This window comes from Ammodytes marinus, assembly GCF_949987685.1.
Source record: "Ammodytes marinus genome assembly, chromosome: 10".
Classification (NCBI taxonomy): Eukaryota; Metazoa; Chordata; class Actinopteri; order Uranoscopiformes; family Ammodytidae; genus Ammodytes; species Ammodytes marinus.
Genome location: NC_137214.1, coordinates 22,299,526 through 22,325,814, shown reverse-complemented (window position 1 = coordinate 22,325,814; position 26,289 = coordinate 22,299,526). Strand labels below are relative to the sequence as shown.

The following is a 26,289-nucleotide window of genomic DNA, read 5'->3' as shown; positions in this document are numbered from 1 at the left end:
GGCATTAGTTGATGCAGTGTCAAAACCACTCTCACAGAGCCGAAAAGAGTCCTCACACTTTCAACACGGACATGCACTATATTGCGCCCTTCTCAGTTCACACTCGCACGCCTGGCACGAGCTAGAAAACAGCTTTGCGACAGCGGGAGTCCTAAAAATACTACCGCTTTTGTCCAAAGGGGCCGCCAACGGGCCATGTTACTCGTAGTGGCTTTAAGTGTATACTTCTTCCTGCTCCTTTTCAGGCATATCACATCAATACAGATAATAATTATTTTTTTCTTTTTGTGAAGTCATTTAAACATACATTTTGTTTATTGTATTTTTATGCTTTTCATTTAGTTTTGTTTTGTTTTGATGTCTAAAATAAAAAAAAATAAAAAAAGATAACATTGTGACAAACAACCCCATAGTGTGTGACAACCGACCCCTTGATGGGGCTTGTTGTCACAATGTGTAAGGGTGTCTTTGATGATTAATTTCTTCTTTATTACAATAAGATAGAAAAAGTGAGGGGTACACATTTCAAGCCAACACCTTAAGCTTCAATTTAATGTAGGAATGACTATTGAAATGTGTTTAGGTGATGAGCAATTCTCACTAGAGTAAAAAGTGTGCCTACTTACCCCTCTCTCCCCTAGCCTATATCAAAATAATGAAATACTTTACATTTTCCTGCAGTATTTGCTTACCTTCATTTTAAAAAAGCTGTCAAAATTAACTAGTGTGCAAATGTCTGGTAATACTTTCACTCCAGCTTCAACAGAAATAATATTCTCAAGTTACATGTTTTAAAGTGAAATAAAACCAGCCTTGCTGGCTGTCTCCACCAATAACAGCACAGGAGTTAAGCCTTGAATAGATGCTAGAGATGTCATTGTTAGCCAGCTAGCTCACTAGAGCTAACCCATGTAGTTAGCGGCTTAAAACAAGCCAACTCTGCGTCACGGCAACAGCACGCCAAAGCGCCCCATACAGCTGCAATTTTCCTTTGCACGTTAACATTTTTGACAGTTAAAACCAGCTGCTCTGCCACCGTGACACAGAGTTGGTTTGTTAACTGTAAAGTGACGGTGCACCAAGGAGCTAAACAGCTAGAGCTAACAGATGAGGCTTCTTCTGCTGAGGGTAGAGAAGCTGTCCTCGCCCCCCTGTGTGGCGCGGCAGTTTAACTGTAGTGTAACTGTAGGGACGGGCAGCTGCCTCCCGCGACATGAACTTTTTTTCGCCGTGGTATTAATGGTATGGCCAAATCTCTCCCGGTAGACATTTTCATATCGTCCACGTTATGATACTGTCATACCGCCCAGCCCTACACCCACATCATGTTGCTTTTAGCTTGCATGCTGTATTTCTTGTCAATATCCATGTTACTGTTCAATCTGTACTTCTACCCGACACGGACATCCCCCTGTTGGTCCTGTTTATTTATGGTGCTTTGTGGGACTTTCTTTAGCGCTAACTGAGCGTAAAATTGGTGGGAATGGATAATACATTAGATCAGGGGTCACCAACCTTTTTGAACCTGAGGGCTATTTCATGGGTACTGAGTCATATGAAGGGCACCCAGTTTGATGCACTCTTCTGAAATAACAAATTTGCTCAGTTTGCCTTTAGTTATATATTATTATTAATGATTAATGATACTCATCTATGTGAAGACACTGATCATGTTAATGATTTCTCACAATAATTATCAACAATGACTTAAAAAAGGTGGGAAACAGATTATTATGCTATTTTTAGAACAGGCCTGCGTGTGCCTCATATGGTCCTTGCGGGCTACCTGGTGCCCGCGGGCACTGTGTTGGTGACCCCTGCATTAGATAAATCACTTTTGTTATTGTTTGTCATTCTTGAATTTCAAATTAGATATGGCCTACTGGCCTTTAAAAAAACTTTATATTCAACTATCTCACACATGACATAGCAAAGCACAATTTCCCAAAACATTTTTAGTTTTTTGTTGATACAATGCAAAGCAGCAGGGGCCCTTATGAATAGAGTAAATAAACGTTATAAATAAGGTAAATCAAGCCCCCGTTGTCTGGGTTGTACCCCTGAGGAACACATACAGATAATAAAAAATAGGGAGGCACACCACCCATAAATACCCATTGAATAATTAAAAGTATTTTTATGCGATACTCCTCAAAAGGTTCTTTCGCTGCTTAAAAAAAAGCACCCTGATACATACTTATTTATAGATACACATCGAGAAATAGGAATACTGGGACAGATTCAATCAAACCATATCATAAGTGACTGTTATAAAAGCGTGTGAATCCATCCCCCTTAGAGCCCCACCAGTTATTTACTTCGTAAAGTAAACATCTCCTTTATTCTTATATATGTTAGTTTGTTATTATATTGTCTTATATACTTAAATTATAGCTGTGACTCCTGGTAACCCAAACCACAAAATATAGTTATAAGAGATCATAATGATGTATGATGTTGTTATGCTAACAGACTTTGTAGGGCAGGGGTCAGCAACCTTTTCGACACGGAGTGCCAGTTTGATATGTTTTTGTCAATGAGTGTGCCATAATCAACAATAAGTGAAATGTTAAGTTTAATTATGACACAACATCCACTAGGGGTGGGCAATACAACCTTAAAAAAAAATATATATATATATATATATTTCTCTCTCTCTCTCTCTCTCTCTCTCTCTCTCTCTCTCTCTCTCTCTCTCTCTCTCTCTCTATATATATATATATATATATATATATATATATATATATACACACAGGGCTGTACGCTTATTTTTTTAGGTGGTAGCACTGGTGCTAGCAAGCAAAAAAAATCAGTAGCACAAAATAAATTCAGTAGCACACAAAGTATGATCGAAAACTTGCATAACCTTAACCCATGCATTTCACTCTAATTACCTTTTAGCCTGTCATCTTGGTCTCATTTGAAATTCTCAATTAATGTCATATCCTAGTGTGTGCAGTAATAATTGTAGAAAAATGAATAGGGGTGCACTGATTGCAATTTAGACAAAAGAATCTAACCTGCCAATTGCAATTTTTGCTGATTCAGAATTATTTCTCCCCATAAAATGATCTATATATTTTTTGTATATACATATCATTATTATATTCATAATAATAAACATTTTTGGTAACTTTAAAACATATAGCCTATTAAATAAACAAGTATACATATTGGTACAATTTAGGATAAGTTAAATAGGTTGTTGTGAATGTGTTGGGAGTAGTTCTTCAGTGGCTTATCAGTTATTTCAAACTTTGTTTAAATAGACTACTGTTGTTGACTGCTCTCTGCAGCTGAAGCAGTTGATTTTCAAGCTAGCGCACTGCAGGGCTGTGAAGCGCGAACTTCCTGTTCTTACCGGCTTCAAAAAAGTCAACTCACGTTTGGCTAGTAACATGCTTTTAATGTGAAGGCGCACAGGAAATGTTCTGTTTGCACACGCGCTAACTTAACTGCGTGCCGTCTCCTTCCGGTTATTACCGTTGGTGAAGTGTATTAGACGCTAGAATTGCCGCACAAGCATAGGTCCCGAGCACACATCTTTCACCAGCCAAAGTGGAGGGTGGACTCAATAACTTACTTGCCTAAGACTACATGTACCCGAATTTGGAGAGTGTTAATGTAGAACCCTCTAAGCAGTGTTGTGCAGCACTCCTCTGTGTCTCAAACAGACAGCATCTGCTCATTAGCACTCGTGTGAGTGGACTTGTATTCATCATCGCACGTGATCAATTTCAGTAGCGATCAAATGCGATCAAAACTGTCGCACAAAAATCTAAAGTTGCATCTGTAATACGAATTTTCCAGCAAACAAACAGATTAGAGTTGCATCCTTACAGTAAATGACAACATTACAGGATAGATTTCTGTATTACAATTATAGAATATTTACAACGATAAATACTACATTTGGAAATGTTTTCAATAAAATATACAAAATTTGTATCTATTGAAGCAAACTTCTGATTTTCATTTCTTTTTGTTTTCTTAAAAAAACTGGTATGTTCTAAAATAAACAATTTCATGTGAAAGAATTTCACCCTTTCATCAAAGAAAATATTACGTAATTTGTGTGAAATAACTCAAAATGTAAAGATTAAAAGTTTGTAATTTGTGTATTGGGGTTTGATGCTAGTGTTTGTACTCTGAGCATATTCTGAGTGACAGTGTGTGTTATCTCAGTGAGGACAATTCATAGTGTTTGCTGCACTGAGCCTATTTTGCAGGTGAGGTGAACTGTTCAGCTCCAGTGACTGTTGGTAGTGCAGACTGTAGTTAGAGTTTTGCACATTGAGCAACAGTTGTGCCCACTGTGGGTTAGCAATCGAAAAAAACTGTAATCGTTGCAGCTCTAGATGTTTCCTATGCTCTTCAGAGAAAGCAATTAATTTCCAATTATTTCGTATTGTCTTTCTATGAATACATTGAGTGAGAAGTCTTTGGGAGCACCCCACAAATGAGCAATGAGTTTCCAAAGTATCAAACCTGAATGTGTTTTCACAGTGAAAAGAAACTTCCACAAACAGTAGAAGGATATGGAAACTCCACATGCCTCTGCATGACTATGTTGGGTTCAAACCCAGATCATTCTTGCAATGAGGTGACAGTGCTGAACGCTGAGAAACTATGTGGCACCCAGCATTAAAGGACTGTCTTGTAGCAGGTGCCAACTCTGTTTGAATTTAAGCCTTCAAACTTTGGTCATTGTCCTGTGCCTTCAACATCCTTTTGGACAGCATGCCTCAAATATTAAGAAGTACAGCAGCTATGGATTTTGTAGTTTTGCTACTACATATATCATATTGTGACCAAACCCACTTATGACAGGAGCTGCCAAACAAACCGATTGTCAATGACTGACCAGCTAATTTACATGATATGCCAGGGGTTTCGTTTGGTGTTCCTTTATTCAGGGCTGCGAATAAACACATTCAACTTACAGGTTTTCCATTGGACCACTCTAGCAGCTCATATTTGTCACACAGCACCAGGATATCTGCCACAGGCTTTGTCCTTCAGTAAATATTAACTGTCCTCTCCATTTGTAGTGACTTTACGCCGTCATTTTCCCTTTCAAACCTCACTGTATAGTAGATCCCCATATATCTTGTAAAACGCAGCAGATGACAGCAGGTTTCAATTATCTTGCCTGTTGATCAATAAAACAAGCAAGACAAAATGCCCCTGGTGATTGTGGAGCCCAGGACAGAAAACTGGAAATATTGTGTCATATAGCACAAGGTAAGTGTGAAATGCCTAACATAGAAAACAATGAGAACACAGATTTTGAAATTCTTACAGGCGAAGAGATTTGATTCACCTTGATATAACATTTCACCCTCATGTTTCCATTTCTGCACTTAATTTCAAGTGTATTACTATTGTTTTTTTCTCTTTACTTCTCCAATGCATCCTTTGTGACAACTGCAGTAGTATAGCTATCCCAGCAAGCCAAGACACAAAGAGTGATGAGACCATTGTGCTCTGGAATTTCCCTGACCATATCAGTTTTCAACAAATGGGCCAGTGCCACTCCCTACAGCTATATCATACATCTGCACAGGTTTTCCACTGCATCCGTCTTCATTCAGCTATAATAATGGACCCTAACGGTGCTATGTACTCAGTGATATGACTATCATTAGTGGATGTCTGTGACAGAAAAAAGCTGGACAAAATCAATAAAAAAAGTTACAACATCTTAATTTCATTGTAATGCCCAAGCGCTAATTTAGGTGGTGATCAATTTGTCCAATAGAGAGGGACATATGAGTACTCAGTGTAATTACTTCAGATAATATACCTTTTCAATATGTCCCAAACAGTAATTGCATTGCGTTCTTTCAAGTATTATGTCATGACCCCATATCAGCCTTGTACGTATCTGTTCTCTGCATCATGTCAAACATTCATTCTCTTATTGACCATTAAGAGCTTATGCAAGCAGTGGATTTTCAAAGCTGAGGATATGTTGCTCTGTTGGCAACATTATCTTTAATGTAATGGCCTGTTTGCCCTTATGTAGTCTTTTTCTTGACTGATCACAAATATACATTTTGAGAGAAACAAACACTCAAAATGTTTGATAGCACATAAGCTTGTTTTTTATGGTGTCAATGTACACAGTCTCTGTAGTGTATGTTTGTGTGTGTCTGTCTGTCTGTCTGTGTGCGTGTGCATGTGTGCGCGTTTGGCTATCTTCAGAAAAAAATCTCATTCTGCATCAACTGATCTGACACACAGCAGATGAGCGATGAGCACATAATCCGGATAGCTTTTGCTGGAACATTAATTTCCTTTGCCCTGAGTGCTGCAAAAATCAACAGGAACATTTATCCAGTTGCCAAAGCCTGAATAAATTCTGATAAAAATTATATTTTTATAAAATAATTGATAGATAAATACAGTTGTACATAGACTGCAAAGCCATAACCTGTCAGATACTATACTTCTTAAAAGGGTTATTTTTGTTTTTTGTGAGCTGGTCACGGATCAATCAATCAGTGAATCTCATTTTGCAGCAAAACTTTTAATCAACAAAGCAGATCATAATGTACATGATGGACTGACTACAAAGCCGACTGGCATCAAGACCCTGCAGCTGACAATGGTTTGGACGTCCTTGCAAACTTAATGATCCACAGGTTTAGATTTTAATGAGGAGCTTGTTCTCTGGCGCTGCAGTCGTTGACAATTCCAGATCTCGTACAGAGGTCGCAGCATTAATGGCGCCACATAGTCATTAAAAGAAAAGAAGAATGCACAGGAGGTTCCGACGCTCTTAAAATACAAAAGCTGATCTCACTTGAGTGGCTCTCTAGTGGGAAAGACGCAAACACATCACTAAGGTAGAAGGTCTCTCGAGGCCCAGAGCTATGATGCTTCATGAGCATGTTTTTCTTGGTGGAGCCCAGGGGACTCATCCCACAAAGACTTTGTTCAGGGAAGCACCAAACAATAAAAGCAGTGTAGTTCAACAAGCCCTACTTTTATAGACAAAGCCTAAATACAGATGTTCATTGTTGCTGTGCGGCATAGGTGCCCAGTTTGGGCAAAATCAAAAATGTATATCTTTAACCAACGTTCCCTTTTAAGTTAGTTTGGACACATTCAATCATGTGATTTGACCTTTCCTTTCTAAATAAATATGCACAGGATTATTTGGTTATTGTCCCAATATATCCCACTACAGGCATAGTAGAATGTGAGGGACATGTCCTTGTCAATGTCAATTGTTCATTGATTCCCTCTCACTGATTATGCAAGACCAGAAATGTTTCTGATCCAGTAATTTCTCATACACAAAATTCAAACTCTCCCTCTCTTTCTCAGTGTAACAGATTTGCACCTCACACTCCCTTTACACATATCCATTATGGTTTAGGTGCAAAACCAAAACCAACATTTCCAACAAAAGTCAGAAAGAAATTATCCAGGATTATCCAGAACTGTTTCTCTAGTTATTTATGTTGTCAATTAATTTATTAGTTGTTTGGTCAAACAAAAACTAAAAAAATTATTGTTATTTTCTCCTTGATAAGATAGTATAGCCCCAGACATTCATGACACAGCTGCAGTTTGCCATGATTAATAAATGTTCGCCATTTGACATGTTATGTACAAATTGTATTTCCCCTGTTTAACCACCAGTTGAAGTACATTGTTTGAACGCATGAATGCTAAAAGTGCTGGTGACTAAAGCCTGTGAATGAGAGATGAAACAATTATCAATCAATAAGTCATTCAATAGGAAAAGTGTGATTTTGTAATTGAGTTATCATTTTAGTTATCTTTCAAGCAAAAAATACAAAATAAACTTTTTTTCACCTCAATGTGAAAATTGAAGCTTGATCAAGTTACAATAATACTCATTACTCAACTAAGTATCTTCAATTTTGGACTGTTGGTTTGCCAACAACGCGATTTGAAGGCAGACGCATACTAGGGGGAGGTATATTGTGGATTTTTCAGTATTTTCTTTTTTAAACGCCTAACGATTTCACTATTAATTGACTGGATAATCTGTACATTATTGATAATAAAAATGAAGGTCAATTGCAGCCCTACAGGGAATAGCTGACTAACACATATTATAACACATTGTAATTATTAAAGTGAAACTCCAATTTCAAGTTCTGGGATATTAGGCATTAATCAGTTTTGTCAGTAATTTTCCTGATTGAAAGCATAACTATAATTAATAATAGTACATGATTGCACACAACCCATCCTCTGTCACGCACATTACACTATATCCTGTTGAGGGCAGAATACTAATTTGACTTTACTTTTAGCCAATGATTTACATGATAAGTAAAATAATCTCTGTGACTCAAAAAGCTAAAAAAAAATAGATACGTAGGTCCTGTGGTATAAAAAAATAAACAATGTTTACGACTACACAATGTCTGCAACAAGCCATTTTTTTCTGATGCACTCTAGCAACTGGTTTTCTTAAATGTTGAAACAAAATCTGTATACAACTTTATCCCAACGCAATTGCAAAGTTGTAGATGCAGTAAGTTGTAAATAAAAAATACTGAGGAGATCTGATGCAGAGGGTTTATTGCGAGCCAAATGTATAAAGGTTTTTGAAATGTATGATCTCCCAAATAATTGGATGTGCTGAAACCACTTTCTTGATATGTTGCAACCTTAGCTCTGATTGTCTCCGCTTGTGGCAATTGCCTGCTGCACAGATTGCTCGCCTTCATGCACACATTTCCCTCTGCAGATTGGACAGGCTTTTGTGCACCACTTAATTTTCAATCAGATCCGATCCTGGCTAAGTTGCCATGCAGTGTGAGGGGTAAATGCTGGGTCACATGCTCTCCCCTGTGCTAATGAGAAGCTTCAGTCAACACATGGCTGTCATTTTTGTTCCTGTCTTCCATAGCAGAGGAGAGGCACATAAAAGATATTGCTGACAAGGCCTGTCCATTTCCAACATAGACTCATTCAGCTGGGACCAGAACCGATAGTGGCTCAACTTCTTTGCATATGGGTGTCAGTTCAAAAGCAATCATTTCCAACAGCTCTAACTTTATGCTTGCCTAGGGGACTAATTATCTGTCTTTCAAATTATTATGAAGCAGAATATTCTCAATTATCATGACATGCCTTGGACTTGGTCTGCTATTTATATGTGGTCACTTTGAGACAGCACATAGACATTTAAATATAGTAGGTATCAGTACAATCTAACATCTTCCGCTAAAGAATGATCCAAGGGCACTGCAACAACATCTTCTACTGTAGAACAATCAATGTGCTTTCAGAATAGCATGTTTTAAGTTTTAAAGTGTTAATGTTATACAGCACCCAAGAGAAATCTGAATATGCAAATCCACTACATAAAGTGGATATATTAGCTATGTGTCTTTGCATATCTCTTATACATTGTGTTTTGCATATTTTCACTGGGGGAGGTTCTGTATTTAATCACCTGTAGTGCGGTAGAGCGCTTGAGGGTTTAGACGTATGGGTATAAAATAACAGGGATGTAAATTTATAATGTAAACTATGTGTGCGCTGATTGTTCGGCCAGCAGATTTAATTGGCTGAGAAATTATGTAAAAAGAGTAAAGACCAATGGTGACCAGCTGATTGCCATTTCATTACTTACTGTACCAACAAAACAGTATGAGACAATTTTGTGGCAGTCAGCAGAGCCTGCATGCCATCCATCTGGCATTGACAGGTAATTTACGGCATAATGTTTTGAGTTTAACAACCAATGGTCACTGATTACAACCAGGTGAATATATTTGACAGAAGGAAGAACATACTTATTTGGTCTTATTGACAAGCTTTCACAGCAGTACCTGTGGCAACAAATGGCTAAAAAATTAAGGATTTTGCGCTTGTTGGTCATGCTACCCCACAACGGCTGTATTTATTAAATGGAAGCACCGGGCTAGAGAGACAGCTTGCATGTCATTGCAAGATTATGAAAATAATAGGATGTTTATGTATTCTGCTTTATTAATTTAAATCATGATATAGTCCGTATTTAAACAGAAATTTCTCTGTCTATTACAAAGTAGGTGTACCATAGCGCAGATGGTGTAAAGAGCCCCAAGAAAAGAAATAAAGGTGCATCAAATGTAAGCTTTTATACATAAGAACTTTTCTGATCTTGCTGGTCTCAAAGGAAGTCCAACGCTGAACTTCTGAGATGAGCTTATCTTCACTGGCTTAATGAGCCATAAGTCTTAGTTAACCAGACACTGTATACACATGAAAAAGCAGTTGCAAACTCATTGAAACCACAGCACACGTTAGAGCAATGCCATTTTCTTTGTAAAACTGTCCCTGACTGAGCAACTCAATCCTCAAGAACACGCTAACGTACACTAATAGCAATGTCTGAATAAAACCTATGATTCATCATCAGATAATGGTGTAGTTAGAAAGTTGTGAATGTGTTTAGCAGTGTTTGAAAGCTGCAATTGAATGTATACTGTGTATCACTAAGGGTGTGAACGTGTTAGTAAATCATAACCTTTTAGGGAAAATCTATAAACGAAAAACGTTTTAGTTTTATTTAGTTTTTAAATAAAGTTTTGAAAAGTATTTCCAGGGGTTCTGGAGACATGAATTCATTGATTCCACATCACAAATAACACAAACTATTAAGAGATGATAAAAACTAGTCTGTAGAATCCATCTGCCCTGCTCAGTGTGTGGGCCAAAGTAATGGACTGACCAACTGACTGACTTTTCCATCCCAAGGGCCTACTTCTATCGTGGCTACAAAGTAATCACCTCCTCCTTGGCCTTATTTTATTTCAAATTTAATTGAAATGTTCAGCAGATATCCTAGTAAATAACGCAGTCTAACAGACACATATGGGACCAAAAACATAACCTCCTTAGAAGATATAACCAATGTTGAACGGGAGCAAATTCATTATTATGCTGGGATGATGAGTATATATCTCCATATTGCTTAGTAAATTGAACCCATTACCCGGGGGGAAAATAATCAAATTACACATTTAACATTTCTTTGAGGGCACATTCCATTTGACTCTAATACTAATAATCCCTGACTCATAATTGCTTCTTGATTTGGTTGTAGGCTCTATTACATTTGCCCATTTACCCATTTCCTCTGATTGCTACGGTTTTGTAGTTCCAAAAAAGAACAAATGCTCTGGAGCTGTGGGCCCTTTGTTTTCGTATGCAAATTTTAAACCATAAACTTTAACTGTAAACAACGATTCTAGGGGTTTTGGTTTTATTTCAAGATATTTGAAAGTGCAGAGGACAATCCAATGATTTAAACATATGTCACTAATCACTCCAACAGGTTCCTGTGTCCTCTCCCTGGAGTTCTCTTCCAATGAGAGATTGATCACATATCAGTCACAGTATAAAGAAAACATGTCTGGAGTGAGGGAAGTGATGAGATGAGGCTTGTGTTTTTATTTAATTGTATTATTATTCCTTCTTTTGGCTCCTGTTGATCTGATATAGATTTTTTGACATTTGTCAAATACCCCACTCTGCATTGTAGATAGATACTGATTGGGTTTAGAGAGGATAGGCAGTCTGACAGGATGGGGCACATAAGATAGGCTGATTAGGACTGTTACCCACTAGGGATGAATTTTGATCTGAATGCCTTTTTCAGTGATTGTGATGAAACAGATGCTTAGATTTTTAACATGTGCTTATCTGCACTGTTTCTCCACAGACTGCTCTTATTATTTCCCAAGTCATGAGGCTGTCTTTTTTTATTTTGGCTCTTGTGTTGTTTAGGGAATTGATGAAAACACTTGGACATGCCTCAGTACATTAAGGCGTTGTTCCTCTCTGAAATGAACATTTCAGTAGTGGAAGAATTCATACTTGGTGAGAAGGATGTGTTGTTTTTAGTTTTGGCTTTATAATCCAAGGATGTTGCCTCCAAAACTCTCTGTAAGGAGGACCACAGAGAGTTGCATCACTATCACTATAGATCCAAAGACATCCCCAGTGCTGTAAGAAGTTACTTTTCAAAGTTAACAACTGAGCTACGAAACCCTGTTGCAGTGCCTGTTGAGTCAATTGTTCATGAATATTAGGATTATGTTGTCTGTGAGCAGTTTGCAACTACTCCTCTTCACCCTGAAACAACGGTGCAGAGTGTCAGGAGCTCTTACTTCACTAGCTTTACAAAAGAGAGAGCCATCTTGTTTCCAGGGACCACGAATAATTGGTGTGTTTATACAATCAATGGTCGAAAACAGTCAACCATCCCTTGGGAAATATGAACACTACAGCACTACCACCTGCTTCTGCAACTAAACCACCATGTGCATTTCACAAACAGCTATATGCCTGTTTCTAGATTGTGTCCTTTGTTCTTATTTTGCAATCCGTATGCAGTGTTATGAACTATTGTATTTATCAATATTTCATGTAATTGGTCTGTGTACACTTCTGATGTTCTGTTACACTGGTATGTTTTCTCAAGTAATGTGATGAACTGCATGGGCTTTTGACTAAGTATCTATTTGCAGTAAAATATGTTTTTACCTCAGAATGGTAATCGTTTTGCTAAAAACATCAGAGCCACCCCCTTAATTACGATGCTGCTATTTATGTTATTCCTCCTGTAATACTCCCACATGGATTAACCAACATCATTACTTTCTCCATGACAAGATGAACAATGAAAAGCTAGAGCGGATCTCCATTTACTTAGTTTAGTTTTTTCTAGGGCTGTCAAGCGATTAAAAAAATCAATCTCATTAATTACAGGCTCTGTGATTAATTAATCTAAATTAATCACATACTTATATGACACTTTTATGCCTGTTTATAAACAGCTGTATAGCCTACTACAGTTTGTCTCTCTCTCTCTCTCTCTCTCTCTCTTCCCGTCTCTCGTAACTTCTGTCTCCTCCCCTCAGCCAGGTTTCTACATGAAATAAAATGAGGAACTAGAGCCATATTTTCTCAAAAAAACAAGCAGACGAAATGACGACTGTCCGTCTCCCACAACAGACGGCGCTGCACTGCCACAGACACGCATAGCCAATGCCGACTCAATCACCATTGTCGTACTCATAGGCAAACATATTGACACACACACACACACACACACACGCGCGCGCGTGCGCGCACACACACACACACACGGGGCGGGTGTCCGTTTATGCGTGAGACAAGACAGCTAGCAAACAAAATTGAGACACACAGAGGAAGAATGAGAGATAGGCTACTATTTTCAACCTACATTGTTGCACCCACTAAATCAATAATGCACAGACACTGCAGAGAATAAAGTAAGATGTCTTCCTACCTTCATGCTTATTTGCCCGAAGCATTCCATAAACCGTCCATAGAGCCCTCTGCCCCTTTCCCCTGCTTCTCTCTTTACTTTTCTCTCTTTTATCCATGCGGGCCGTGTCCGCAAGCTACTTTTGCACCGGGTCAAAAGGCATTATAGAAGTGCGATTAATCTGCGTTCATTTTTTTAATCGCGTTAATTTTTCTGTGATTAATTAATCGAAATTAAGGCGTTAATTTGACAGCCCTAGTTTTTTCTAACCATAACCTTATGTTGCTATTATAATGTTATTGTAGGGGAAAAAAACTGTCTCCTTTCTTGGCTCTTAACAATAACATCCTAGAGCCTCCGCTGTTTATTCGGCAAATACTTAATTAGTAAACTTCAGAAGTGTGGGTGGATTCACTCAAAGTATTGCTTCAATACACAGTCACCAAAGCAATTTTTTTTAAATCGGCTCGATCTCTGTAACTGATTTTGGGCAAAATTTGCTACAAGATTGAACATAGTGAATTTATTTGTTTACTCCATCCACTATTTGTGGGTGCACTTATTGCATGTGCTTTGTTGGTGCGTTGCCGTGTCTTTTGAATAATTTCTATAATACATTTAGATCTAGGGTAGGAATGCTTTATGTCTAAAAGCCAAAATTGACACTTTCACTTTTTTACCAACCAAATAACAGAAGAGTAGAAAGGCATTTTCAAATAATGATACCTGCTTAAGTATTTTGCTCATGGACATTTCAGTTATCTCTTATTATGAATTGGAAAAGTTCTTAAGTCACTTTAATTTCACCATTATTTTTATTAACCTAGATGCTGTCAGTCACTTCTCAGGGCTACTCAACCACTATCTTGTTATAGCGGAAAGTTCACTTATAAATCGAATCACAAAAATGACAGAGCCGACCTTATTGCTAAAATTACAGTACATATACAGAATCCACTGGACAACAAACATTAGAGGATGTTCCACGAGCTCCTACCTTTGTAGAAGCACTCCTCACTGTGCATGATGGTAATCCTGTGTCCACTGAGACAGGAGGCCCGGTGCAGCTCACAATGGTTCTGGTACAGCTTCCCATCTGAACCACACACAGGTTTATAGTGCGGTTTACAGTTATCCAAGCAGTTGCACTCCCCTTGGCCAGTCTCATGGTTGACCACACAGTGACGCCCCAAGCCGCAGTACTTGTGTTCACATGGACCTTGATAGCCATTGTGCCCCATAAACCCTGCAGACAAAAACAAATATACAAAAACACTTTTACATTGTTGCCTGACCACAGCCAAAGATCTATCTAGCTCTACTGAAGTAACATTTGCGCTAACATTTCAACACTCACAAGGTTCAGATCAACAAAAAAAATTGTCAATGGCCAACCTATCCCACAGTTTTCCTGTTCATTTATGTGCTTATCTTGCTGTGAGTGTCAGTTCATGTGAATAACAAACTCCACAATGAATGACCAGAGGGAGGGAGCGGTGTGGGTTTTGCATTAACCAATACTTTCCCCCACAAAGCAACCTTTATAATAAGGGCTAAAACATAATTTACAATTCATTTGAGCCAAGGGATGGGAAGTGAAGGGTTTGACATGAAAAAGAAGCTAAATGACATGTGGTGAAAACATCCTTGAGCGATACTTATTCCCAGCCTGCTTTAGAGGCACAGTTCTTCAGCAGACTCTGAACTCTGAACACTGTGTTGATGAGGTAAGAAAGAGAGACATTTCTCTTTGGGTAATAGTGCTAATAACAGACCCAAAAGGGAGGAGAAATTCTTAAAAAATTGGTATACACTGTGGGACTGTGTGAGGATGACTTCGTTTCAAAGAAGGTTGGATGAAAACAATATTTTCCTTTTAAGAAACAATTAATGTGATGTTCGCAGAGGACAGGGTTCTGTTTAAGTTTACAATTTCAACCTGTATTTATAAACAATAATTAGTCTTGACAGCCCACCTATCAGAATGTATAGTAGGGGAGAACGGGGTAATTTGTCACACGGGTTGGTTGTCACAATCGTTATATCTCGGAACCAGAAATTTTGGTATGTAAATATCCAGAATTGGGATCAGAGATCACCTACATAGTCTTCCTTGGAGTTAGACTGCTGAATTTGAGGTGAGACGACTGTTTGTGTTTTTCATGTCAAATTGAAAATATTTAGCTCCTCGGTATTTTTCTTCTAGGCTTTTACACAATGGGTTTATAACAAAACACTTGTTACCCATACAAAGTGTGAAGGGTAAACTATAGTTTAGATTGTGGTTAGCAAGATAATGAGTTGTCAGATGGCTGTTGGCCTTGATGCTAGCAAGAAATTCAAGTTGGGGTTGGTCGTCACATTTTTTGGGGGGTTGGTTGTCACATGTTATCTCAAGGCTGCAGCCAGAAAAGGAACCCAATAACGAAAGAAATTGTCAAGCTGTATCCTCACTGACACCCCAGAGAAGGAAATAATAGAGCAGGAAAAGGCAGCTAGCATGCGAAAGAAAAAAGGTCAACAAAATCAAAACAACCCAGTGCATCCCAAACTAGACCAGCTGCCAAGGCTACAGTAAGTTATGTAGGCCTATTTGTCAACTTGACAATGCAATTAAACTTTAAAATGTAGTTCTACTTGCTTGCCTTCTTTTTAAGATTATTCCCATAAAGATAACATTGTGACAAACAACCCCATAGTGTTTGACAACCGACCCCTTGATGGGATTGGTTGTCACAATGTGTAAGGGTGTCTTTGATGATTAATTTCTTCTTTATTACAATAAGATATAAAAAGTGAGGGGTACACATTTTAAGCCAACACCTTAAGCTTCAATTCAATGTAGGAATGACTATTGAAAGATGTTTAGGTGATAAGCAATTCTCACTAGAGTAAAAAGTGTGCCTACTTACCCCGTTCTCCCTTAAGTAACCAATTAACCACAACAAATATAGCGGCTTTCTAACAGAAGCTTGCTCACTCTTGGATTACCCTTTGGAATAGTCTTCAAGGCGTGGAGGTGTATTAAGAGGAACATAAACTTCACAACCATCACAGCGTTTGCCTCTCAAGGCCGCACGGTTGCATAAAGCTATGAACATAAAGGCACTGCTGGCAGTGACTACATAGAATATGATAACAGCTTATTCTGGTTGTGAAAAGGCCACTGTATTCAAAGGTTTTAGTGCACTGTGCATTAGAAAACGGCCTAAGTAATGGGAATACAATAAAAATATACATCTGCATGTCCTTTTTTGTTGCAAAATAAGCCTTTTTAATGGCTGCCGTGAAACCTTAAATGAATGCATTGCACATCATCATACACAGACTATTAATCACTCCCGTTCAGTGTTGATGCATTAAAACTCTGACACAACAGACTCAGCAGCATTACAGCAAAAGGCCTCAGGATTTTTTTTTAAACAGGGACAATATAAGCAAAATAACACGCATAATTAAGTATGCAACATACAGCATGTATTATCATTATAAAAGGAGTGGAGACGCACCTAAAAAGTTACTGGTTTGACAAAGGTAAAATGAGATCAGGCTGTCATACATTTTGCCTGCATAATTGTGACTTGGCTTTAATCCATAAAACCTGCAAAGACATATAAGGGTTTGTGTGTGTGTGTGTGTGTGTGTGTGTGTGTGTGTGTGTGTGTGTGTGTGTGTGTGTGTGTGTGTGTGTGTGTGTGTCTGTCTGTCTGTCTGTCTGTCTGTGTGTATTAATCAGCTATTGGCTTTTTCCAGCTTCAAACTATCAACTAACTCCTTATTCAGAGCCTAACAATGTCAAAATAATTGTAACAAACTGATGCCAACTTTTTTTTTCTCAAACAAATTAGCAATGCAGATTATTGGAAAAATCCTTATAAATTGTATAACACAGGGTTGCACTGCACTTCCTCGATACAAAAGTGTCCAATTAATTGTAAAACTGTCATTGCAAAAGAGACCATATCAGAGGCACAGAGATGGGCATCCAAAAGCTCTACTCTCACATTGCATTGTACACACATTTTGATCACTACTTCTTACAAATAAATATTGACTACCCTGGTGCTGCATTAAAGCTCGGGTGGAGGATTTGGGGGAAAAATGGCAGTTGGGATAGAGATTCGAATCCAAATACCTCAACCGCTCCACTTGTTCTCTTTGGTCCGTCCCCTATGGTCCCTCCCTGACACGCTCTACACTTTATTGGTGTAGAGCAGTGGTTTTCAAACTTTTTTTTTTTTTTTTTTTTTTAGTTTGTGTTTTTCATATTAAGATCACTGCATAGCTGGACAAGAGTTATTCTGCTTTGTTCCTCTCACTGCATTTAAATGCATTAATTATATTACAGAGAAATAGGTCTCGTTAAAGAAAAAGAGCACCAACCCCAACCCAGAGGACCCTGCATACATTTTTTACATTCACTTTCCTCTCAAAGTGCACCAGATTCATAGCCTGGCATTCCCAGACCTGCCACTAGGCGCTGGCAAATTAAATTTGCTGCGCGTGTTGGTCTGGACATGCTCCGTTGAAGCTTTATCAAGAAAACCAGAAATCTGGCTATGGTTTCAATTGTTTCTATCTAATATGGGCGCGCCAGAGCGCTTTATATGGTACTCTGGGGAGGACGTAACCGGATGACGACAGTGACGTGCATGCGACGTCGAAGCCGTGATAGTAAACATCAAAGATGGCTGCGGATATGTTGTGTGAGTTTGAGACTGCTTTCGACACTTAACAATTTGGAAGACGGCAATCAAATCTTTCATTAGCAAGTAAGTGGAATGTTCTGTTTTGCCGACCGACAACGGCAAACGTTTAATTTAACAGTTTAACAGCTGTTCGCTAAACGAAAGGGGCTTACGCATTTGAAATGCACGAGTAGGAGCCGCCCCTTGAGTTGGAAATTACTATTGATCGTGGCCAGACCCTCTATCGTTCAAGATATCAGGGTCTGGATTTCCAGGCTACCAGATTCATGCATTTCACTTTAAAAAGGTGAATGACATTTAACTAGTCAATCATTTGGGCAAGTCTGTCCGCCTATCTTTCTCACTCCGCTTCACACTCAGTCACTACTATCCATGCTTAAAGGAAGCAGGATTAAAACACTGGATTAAAATGCTAAAATATATTTATTGTGTTTAAATTTGTAAAATAATTAAAAGATATTTCAAAACACACAGGGATAGAACATTTTTTTATTTCCGCTGAAATTTGTTCTCTGAGGGGGGCTCACTCTCTCACACTTTGAAAACCCCTGGTGTAGAGTCTACACCAGGGCTATTCAATTAGTTTTGAATGGGGGCCGGTTGGTGGAAATGATCCAAAATGAGGGGCCTGAAAAAATGCCTAAAATTGATGAGCTACATACAGTATATTGTAAAACACTACAACGACATAGGAGTGCATATAGGGGAAGGTGGGGTGATTTGTGCATTTTGGAAGTTGCAAAACCCCTTGTTTCTAGAAAACCGTGGAAGAAATTGGAAATGTGACCACATATTTAAGAAGAGCCATCCATTTGACTCATCCTGTAAAGAAGGGAGACACAAGGAATAAGATATAAGCACATTTAAGCTCAAAAAACTGTGTTTTGCCTTTCAAAGTAAAATTTCCATGATCAAGGTTTTTTGATTATTGTGTCTGAACAATTATAGACACGTTTGAAAACATTTGACACATGTTTTAGTGCTTTGGTATGCTACACTTTGAGTCTATATAGTTAGCACAATGTCAACCCTAAATTGCTGCATCATGCCTATTATCCAAAATTCTGGGGATGGGGTGATTTGTGCGCAAGGGCCTGGGTGAGTTATAAGTAAGTAAGTAAGTAAAATGTATTTATAAAAGCACATTTATGACAGTTTGCACTGTCCAAAGTGCTGTACATAGTGCATTCAGTAGGTAAACAATGAAGGTAAAATAACAATAACCAAAATAAAAGACGTAAAGCCCATACATCCACATAAACACAGATAGTAGTGCAGAGGTAAGTAAGTAGTGCAGAGGTTAATGGGGAGGAAACACCAGGGTGTACATATGGGTTTTGAGCCTTGATTTAAAGGCAGAAATGTAGGGGGAATCACATTTGTCAGGTGGCAGTTGGTTCCACAAGCACGGAGCAACTAGTGCAAAGTACATTTCTGAGAGTTGTGCCAGTGGCATGGCTGTATACGCTGGTCACCAAAAAAAAGTGATAGTCTACAGTAGCTCAGGAGAGAGTGACATCTCAATTCCACTTAACGACACCACTGATGAGAGTTCAGATGGCCAGAAAGATGATGATGGTGACTTTGTCATTGTGACACAATGACGCACAAATCACCCCACTACGTGGGGTGATTTGTGCGACAAGACAACTTTTTTTCCGAAAGCTATATTTCTTAAACAGTTTATTCCAGATCCAAAGTTTTTATTGCCAGGGATGCACAACATCCTGAAATATATGTACATATTTGAGTTGGAGACATAACTGTCAAGGCCTCACTTTAAAATCACTTTGAGTAAAAAGTTGCACAAATCACCCCACCTTCCCCTATTGTCTTTATTTTATCAAATAGAGTTCAACAGCTTATCAAAATACAGGTAGGCCTAGGTTTACTAAGAGTGCAACAGCTTATCAAAAAACATAGAAATAAATGTAGGCTACTCTAAGTGCAACAGCTTACAGTGTTTCCCCCAGAAAAAGTCTGCTTATTTGAATACAAAAAAACAACAGACACTGACTTTACAGTTGTGCAATTTTGTTTGCTATGTGAAGGTACAAATTTTGTGCAAACATGCATACAGTACAAAGCAAAGAAAACTTCTACTGGTGCAATATTATGCAGACACACTAAATACAAATAATGGACCATACACTTAACATGTGTATGCACATCAAAGTGCAAATTCAACTTTTTAAAGTTCCTTTTTGGATGAGGGGCTGTTGTGCGATTATTATGGACAATAGGCCTACTGTGATGCGATAGCCCATACTTCATTAATGATTATTTTGAGCCTACTTGCTTGATTTCTTTTTAAATACAGAGGTTATTGGTCGTTTTGGAACATGTATTTCCCAATGTAAAACATAAAAATAAAGCAGCATTGAAAATTCATAAAATAAATCTTGTTGGCCTACACTAGCATGCTGTTTTACAAATAACTCAATAGTTGAAATAATAAATACAATGTGTTTTCCCCTTAAAATGACTAAATGCATTTCAAAGACAGTAACAGTGTGGCACTTCTGTAAACTTACTGAAACTTGGCTGGGCCATCACTCTCATGCATTCATCAAACTTTTCTCTGCGCTGTCTGAGCTGATAGATAGGTTGTGTTGCCACAGTGATGTGGAGTCGTCCCCATAGAACCGCACTGTGTTTATTATCGCCACCAGTTAAATGTCGGTTTGCTTCTGCTCGTTTAACTCTCCTGCGTACATGCCGTAGTCGCGTGCGCAAAGCCGCATACACAGAGCAGCTGATAGAGAAACGCTTGGAGACACACGTGCACATTTATTTACTGCAGATCGCGGCCTTTCGCGCAATTTATGACCATGCACAAGCACACATTGCGCGTGCTAGTACATTAATTGTGCAGCACTTTTTTGGGTCGGTCTGTAGTCAAGGTGGGGGCCAGTAAATATTCCTTCGTGGGCCAGATCCGGCCCGGGGGCCGCCTATTGAATAGCCCTGGTCTACACCAACAAAGTCGTGCCAAAGTGAATGGACAGTCCCAACAGCCAATAAGAACAGAGAATCGGAGCCTCGCTCTGATTGGTCTAAGTGTCAGCTCATGTTAACTTTGACCAATCAGAAATCATATACCCCAGCTTTAATTAAAATATATGATGCATTTGGCTTTAAGGCAGAATGGTCCCCTAAAAATATAAACTCTTACAAGACACTAATGGGCACCCAGAGTTCATAGTTATGCCTAGGTTAATTACTTAGCATTTCAAAGTACCGTTAAGTCAGTATCACTGTCTGCCTTAAATTCCAAATTGTTAACCTCTTCTTACTTTACACATGCATTATTTTTTGTATGCAGGGTTATTGTTTTTTTTTTAAATCAATGTTATTATAATCCCATGTTTAAACATCAAAGCCTAACGATAACAAAAAAAACACATTTCAAAGCTTCTTGTACATCACAGAGAAAATAAATCTCAATAGGAAATCCTGAAATATCACTATTTAAAAACAAGTGGCTTTAAATTGAAAGAGATAATTCTATCAAGTAGATGGCATTAACAAACTGACTTAAGAGTGTTAAGCCTCATTCAAATCCCTAACATCTCCCCACACACAGTACTGCATTATCCCCCTGCCATCACAGTGGATTTAGAGGAGATACAAGTGTGTACACTGTGACCTGATTGGAGCCAGTCAATTTGCTAGTTTATTAAATCCCTGCGGTGCCTTGGCATAATGATTATTTAGTGAATTTGTGTAGTGCAGCCAGGCATCCTCTGCCACCAGCAGGGTCAGCGAAGGGCACAGTCATTTGTTATTAGTATGCACATCCAACAGTCTGGTCATCAGCTGACATCTGAGACTAATGAGGGATTGTGCCGAGCCATTCATTTATTGATGACGTATTACTTTCTCAGAGCATGGACAGAAATACATGATGCTCAGTGTTCAATGTGAACCTGAAGCTCGATTGAGGTGTGAATCTTCACTGTCCTCACGATTTAATTATGATTCACCAGTCAACTATTCGATTGCAAAACGTTTTTCGATACATCTGGAATGTGTTGGATCCTATAATATTCTATTTTACCCCACAGTGCAAATGACTGCTAATTCAGGGAATACGCTGTTAGTATAAAAAGTAGTAAAGAATAACTTTAATGCTGGGCTTACACTAGAGGACTTTTAAAAGACTTTGAAAAGACTGAAGACTGAAACCCTCTTACATCTAAAGTCTATCAACTCACACCTGAAGACAACTAGTCATTAGTTTTCAGTCACAGAGTAGGGCCCGACCGATATTGATTTTGGAGTGCCGATGCCGATTATTTTCAGAGAAAAATTATGATTACGATCAAATCGTCCCAAAAACAAAAAAAAAACACCAAAATATATATAGAAAAAATTAACTTTTTTGAACCCTTAAATATATATATACCTTTTACTGTTGAAAATATGTACAGGAACTTTTTCTTTATTGCAATACGCATTGTCTAAAAAAATTAAGTGTAACAAATATGTCTAAATTTAGACATTATGCATTTTATCTTACTGCACCCAACCCTCTGGAACTCACTCCCCCCAAACATCATAATCTCAGACTCAATAAACTCATTCAAAAGTCAACTCAAAACTCACCTCTTTAAGGAAGCATAATGACACCTGACTCCAATTCAAACCTTATTTCAATTGTTTCTGTATTTTGTTTTCTTTTTCTACATGTATGATTCTCTATGATGTAAAGTGTCTTTGAATGACCTCCAAAAAAAACACCATATAAATTCTATCAATTATTATTATTAACAGTCAAGCGATGACCAATGCCTCTGCTATTGGTTGCAGGGGGAACTGTCAAGTGTAAATTAATCCAATGTATTACAACACACCTGCTGCTGCTGTAAATAGGCTACCTCCAGGCCAGCAATACATTTCACACATGATTGTGTGAAATGTATTGCTGTATTGAAAAAAAAAATCGGCAAAAATCGGCCGAAGCCGATAATTCCGAAATATGCGATAATCGGCCGATACAATCGGCCGGCCGATAAATCAGTCGGGCCCTATCACAGAGTGAGATTTTGAAAAGACAGGGGGTCTCATATTGCAAGACTACAACTACATTCCTTTTGAGATTAATATTATTTCCGCAAACGCGATAGTGATTATTTAATTAAAAAAAGGTTAATTCAATATTCCGAGAGGGGGACTTCCTTTAGTTATTTGACCATCTTTATTTGCTGATCTCGTCCCCCGATAACTTTAACTCCTAACCCTGTATTTGACAGTAAAGTGTTAAGGTTGTGCGGCTGTCAGCCTGGTTCTCCCGCCGAGGCTTCAAGGAAAAAGTGTCCGAAATAAGTACCTGCACAGGCGGACACAGGTCGCGACTAATGCCGCTCCTCCTGCGTCGTGCTTGGTACATGCGAGAGTGTGACAGTGTTAACGTCATTTCGCTTGAGCCAAACCCTCAAGGCTAACGATAATATCAAACACGTTTGATAATGTCGGAACGTCAAGACGGGAAGAAGACTGGCTGAAATCGGTTCGGATGACCACTTTACACCAAACGACTGAGATTATGCGCGCGCGCCACAACTCCAGCACGACTTCTGTGATTTCAGTCCGACATTGGAAGATTGTCTGCGACTGTCAAATCGCGTGAAAAGTTGTGTAGTGTAAGCCCAGCATAAGCCGTTTATGCAAAATACATTAGTGTGAGAAAGTGCCGTTGCTTCTGGTCTTAACTTAACTTTATTTTCCCTTCAACCGAGATAAAATAATCAATGTTAGTACGTTGGTCTATTGTTTTGTTTTAGCAGCAAACTCACGATAATGCCATGTCTCTGCATCGATGCAGAATCTCGCACGTCCGCATCACAATGCAACTCATGATCGAGAAATGTCCACACCTCTAAGGCTTGTTATATAAATGTTGTACCTGTGTAAACACCTACAAGGAGGAGCAATCATGGTCGGGGGGGGGGAGGAAATGTAATTTGGGTATTGATCAAGTAAATGTCAGCACAGCAGATGCTTGTTTTGAGTGTAATTGTTGGGTTTATTATAATGATATGGCTTATTATAATTATAAGAAATGGCATACGCTTGACATTGATTTATACAACACTGAAGCCAGGCAATCGCCTATATTATGTAAATTAAGAGAAAAAAAGACACAAAACATAAGGACATAATAGCAGGCCGGAATAAAGCAGGCAGAACAATTTCCCTGTGCAGATAAAATGTTAACCTTTAGTCAGAGCATGTAGGATACACCAAGGTCCTGACATAAATGACTTCAGTGGGCACCATTTGAAGGGCATCATCCTTCAATGCATGCATAACGAGCTGAGAACTGTGTGAAAGGATAACAGATGTACTTGGACATGGCCGACATGATCAGATGGTCATTGCCGATGGATCAAAGCCTCGCTGACAAAGTCTGACAAAGAAAATTCATAGCAGTATAATGTAAAACTTCCCTCCATAGACATGCAACAACCTGCTTTTTTGAAAGCCATTGGAGCTGCCTTCACATCTCTGCAGCTCATGCTGAATCTAAATGCTCACAACCACTTAAGCAATATGTCCCACTGTTTTGAAACACATACGCTCTTTTTCAACACATATCTCTTTTTCAACAAGCTATACTGCATTTCCTATTTTTGGCGCGGCTTTTTCTACTCTTGAACTCCAAATGTTCGCCTGGTACCCATCTGATGTTTTCCATTACAACAGCTCAGAGTCCTAAGGGAGAGAGCAGAGTGTGGTAAACAACAGTCAGAAGCTCTGAGCTCACTCGGTGCACCAAGCTTAGCTGGCCCACAAGGCCCATGAACGAGAACAAGGGGATGCAAATCAGTATAAACAACTACTTAAACAATGCTAACACTTTACATGGCACATAAACAATGTCACACTCCCTCACACCAGCTGACACTTTGCTGGATAAAGTCTCAGCAGCAGACGTACATCTATTGGGCGACTGTGGCTCAGGTGGTTAAGCTGGTTGGCCAATGATCCTAGGGTTGGCGGTTCGATCCCAGCCCGGCCACTTGTGTCATGGTCGTTGTGTCCCTGGGCAAGACACTTCACCCACCTTGCCTCGTGTGAATGTGTATGACTGCTGTATGTTTGAGGTGGTGGTCGGAGGGGCCGATGGCGCTGAATGGCAGCCTCGCTTCTGTCAGTCTGCCCCAGGGCAGCTGTGGCTACTATGGTAGTTTACCACCACCGGTATGACTGTGTGTGAACGAATTGTCTGGAACCCTGTAAAGCGCTTTGAGTATCATGAAAGGCGCTATATAAATCCAAGCAATTATTATTATTATTATTATTATAGAAGCAGCAGTTAAAGGCCTACTTCACCGGTTTGAATATGAAGGTGTATTGACTTCTGAGATCCTATGTAGTATAAATGTGCGAAAAATATAGGGTTAAAAAAAACGTACTTTGTAAATATTACTGTGATGTCACAGTAAAAGACATCACAGTAATATTTACAAAGTACGTTTTTTTTAACCCTATATTTCTCTTTCTGTGATGTCACGAGAAAGAGAAATATAGGGTTAAAAAAACACTCTTTCTGCCTTTTCTCAGGCTAGGATGAACCGATTTCAATTTTTTTCGCACATTTATACTACATAGGATCTCAGAATTCAATACACCTTCATATTCAAACCGCTGAAGTAGGCCTTTAAGATAATTTTTAGCCCAACCTGTTGCCATGCAAACAACAGGTTTAATGTATTCATAGTTAAATATCTGACATCATTTAATCCGCCGTCATGCAGGACTTTCTACCACAATGACTGAATTAAAGTGTGACCATTAGCAGTGTCTTACGAACAGCAAGCTCCTGAATGTCACCAATTTGTTGACGATAAATTATTTGTGACATACTTCTGGAGAGAGCAGTTTAATGGCCCAAGCACGATTTACTGTCAGCCAGCTTGAGTTGTAAGTACTTGCAACTGTGTAGATTGTATTGTAGACTTGCAATAGGGGAACAAGTATTGGTTTAGTTTTGCCTGCAGCATTTTGAAAAGGTAGTATGGAAACACATTTTACTTTAAAAGGCTACTTGACTCAAAATCTGCAGTCACCACTACACGTAAAACTGCAGAGCTCCTCTGTCTAATAGAAAGTTTGCACACATTAAGTTTCTTCTATTCATACAAGTTTAAACGTGTATAATTATAACTGTATCACACACAGACGTGCAGCAACCTCACCGCAGGTGTTCACGGCAGAGATTCTCATTTGGTTAAAATCTGTTGTCTGGTGATAATGAGTGTCAGGATAGCTGCCAGGTTTAGCTTACAACTTTACGCA

The 26,289-nt window shown here is 38.7% G+C and overlaps 1 protein-coding gene across 1 annotated transcript in view; it reads right to left on the bottom strand.

Annotated features, from left to right (window-relative positions):
• Window positions 1-26,289, bottom strand: part of fstl5 (follistatin-like 5) — a gene marked incomplete at both ends in the record, with an annotated part of 148,075 nt that overhangs the window by 87,335 nt on the left and 34,451 nt on the right. The window contains one exon of the mRNA XM_080036085.1: window positions 14,274-14,522. Within this exon, the coding sequence (XP_079892211.1) occupies window positions 14,274-14,522 (249 nt within the window). The remainder of the gene's footprint in view (window positions 1-14,273; window positions 14,523-26,289) is intronic.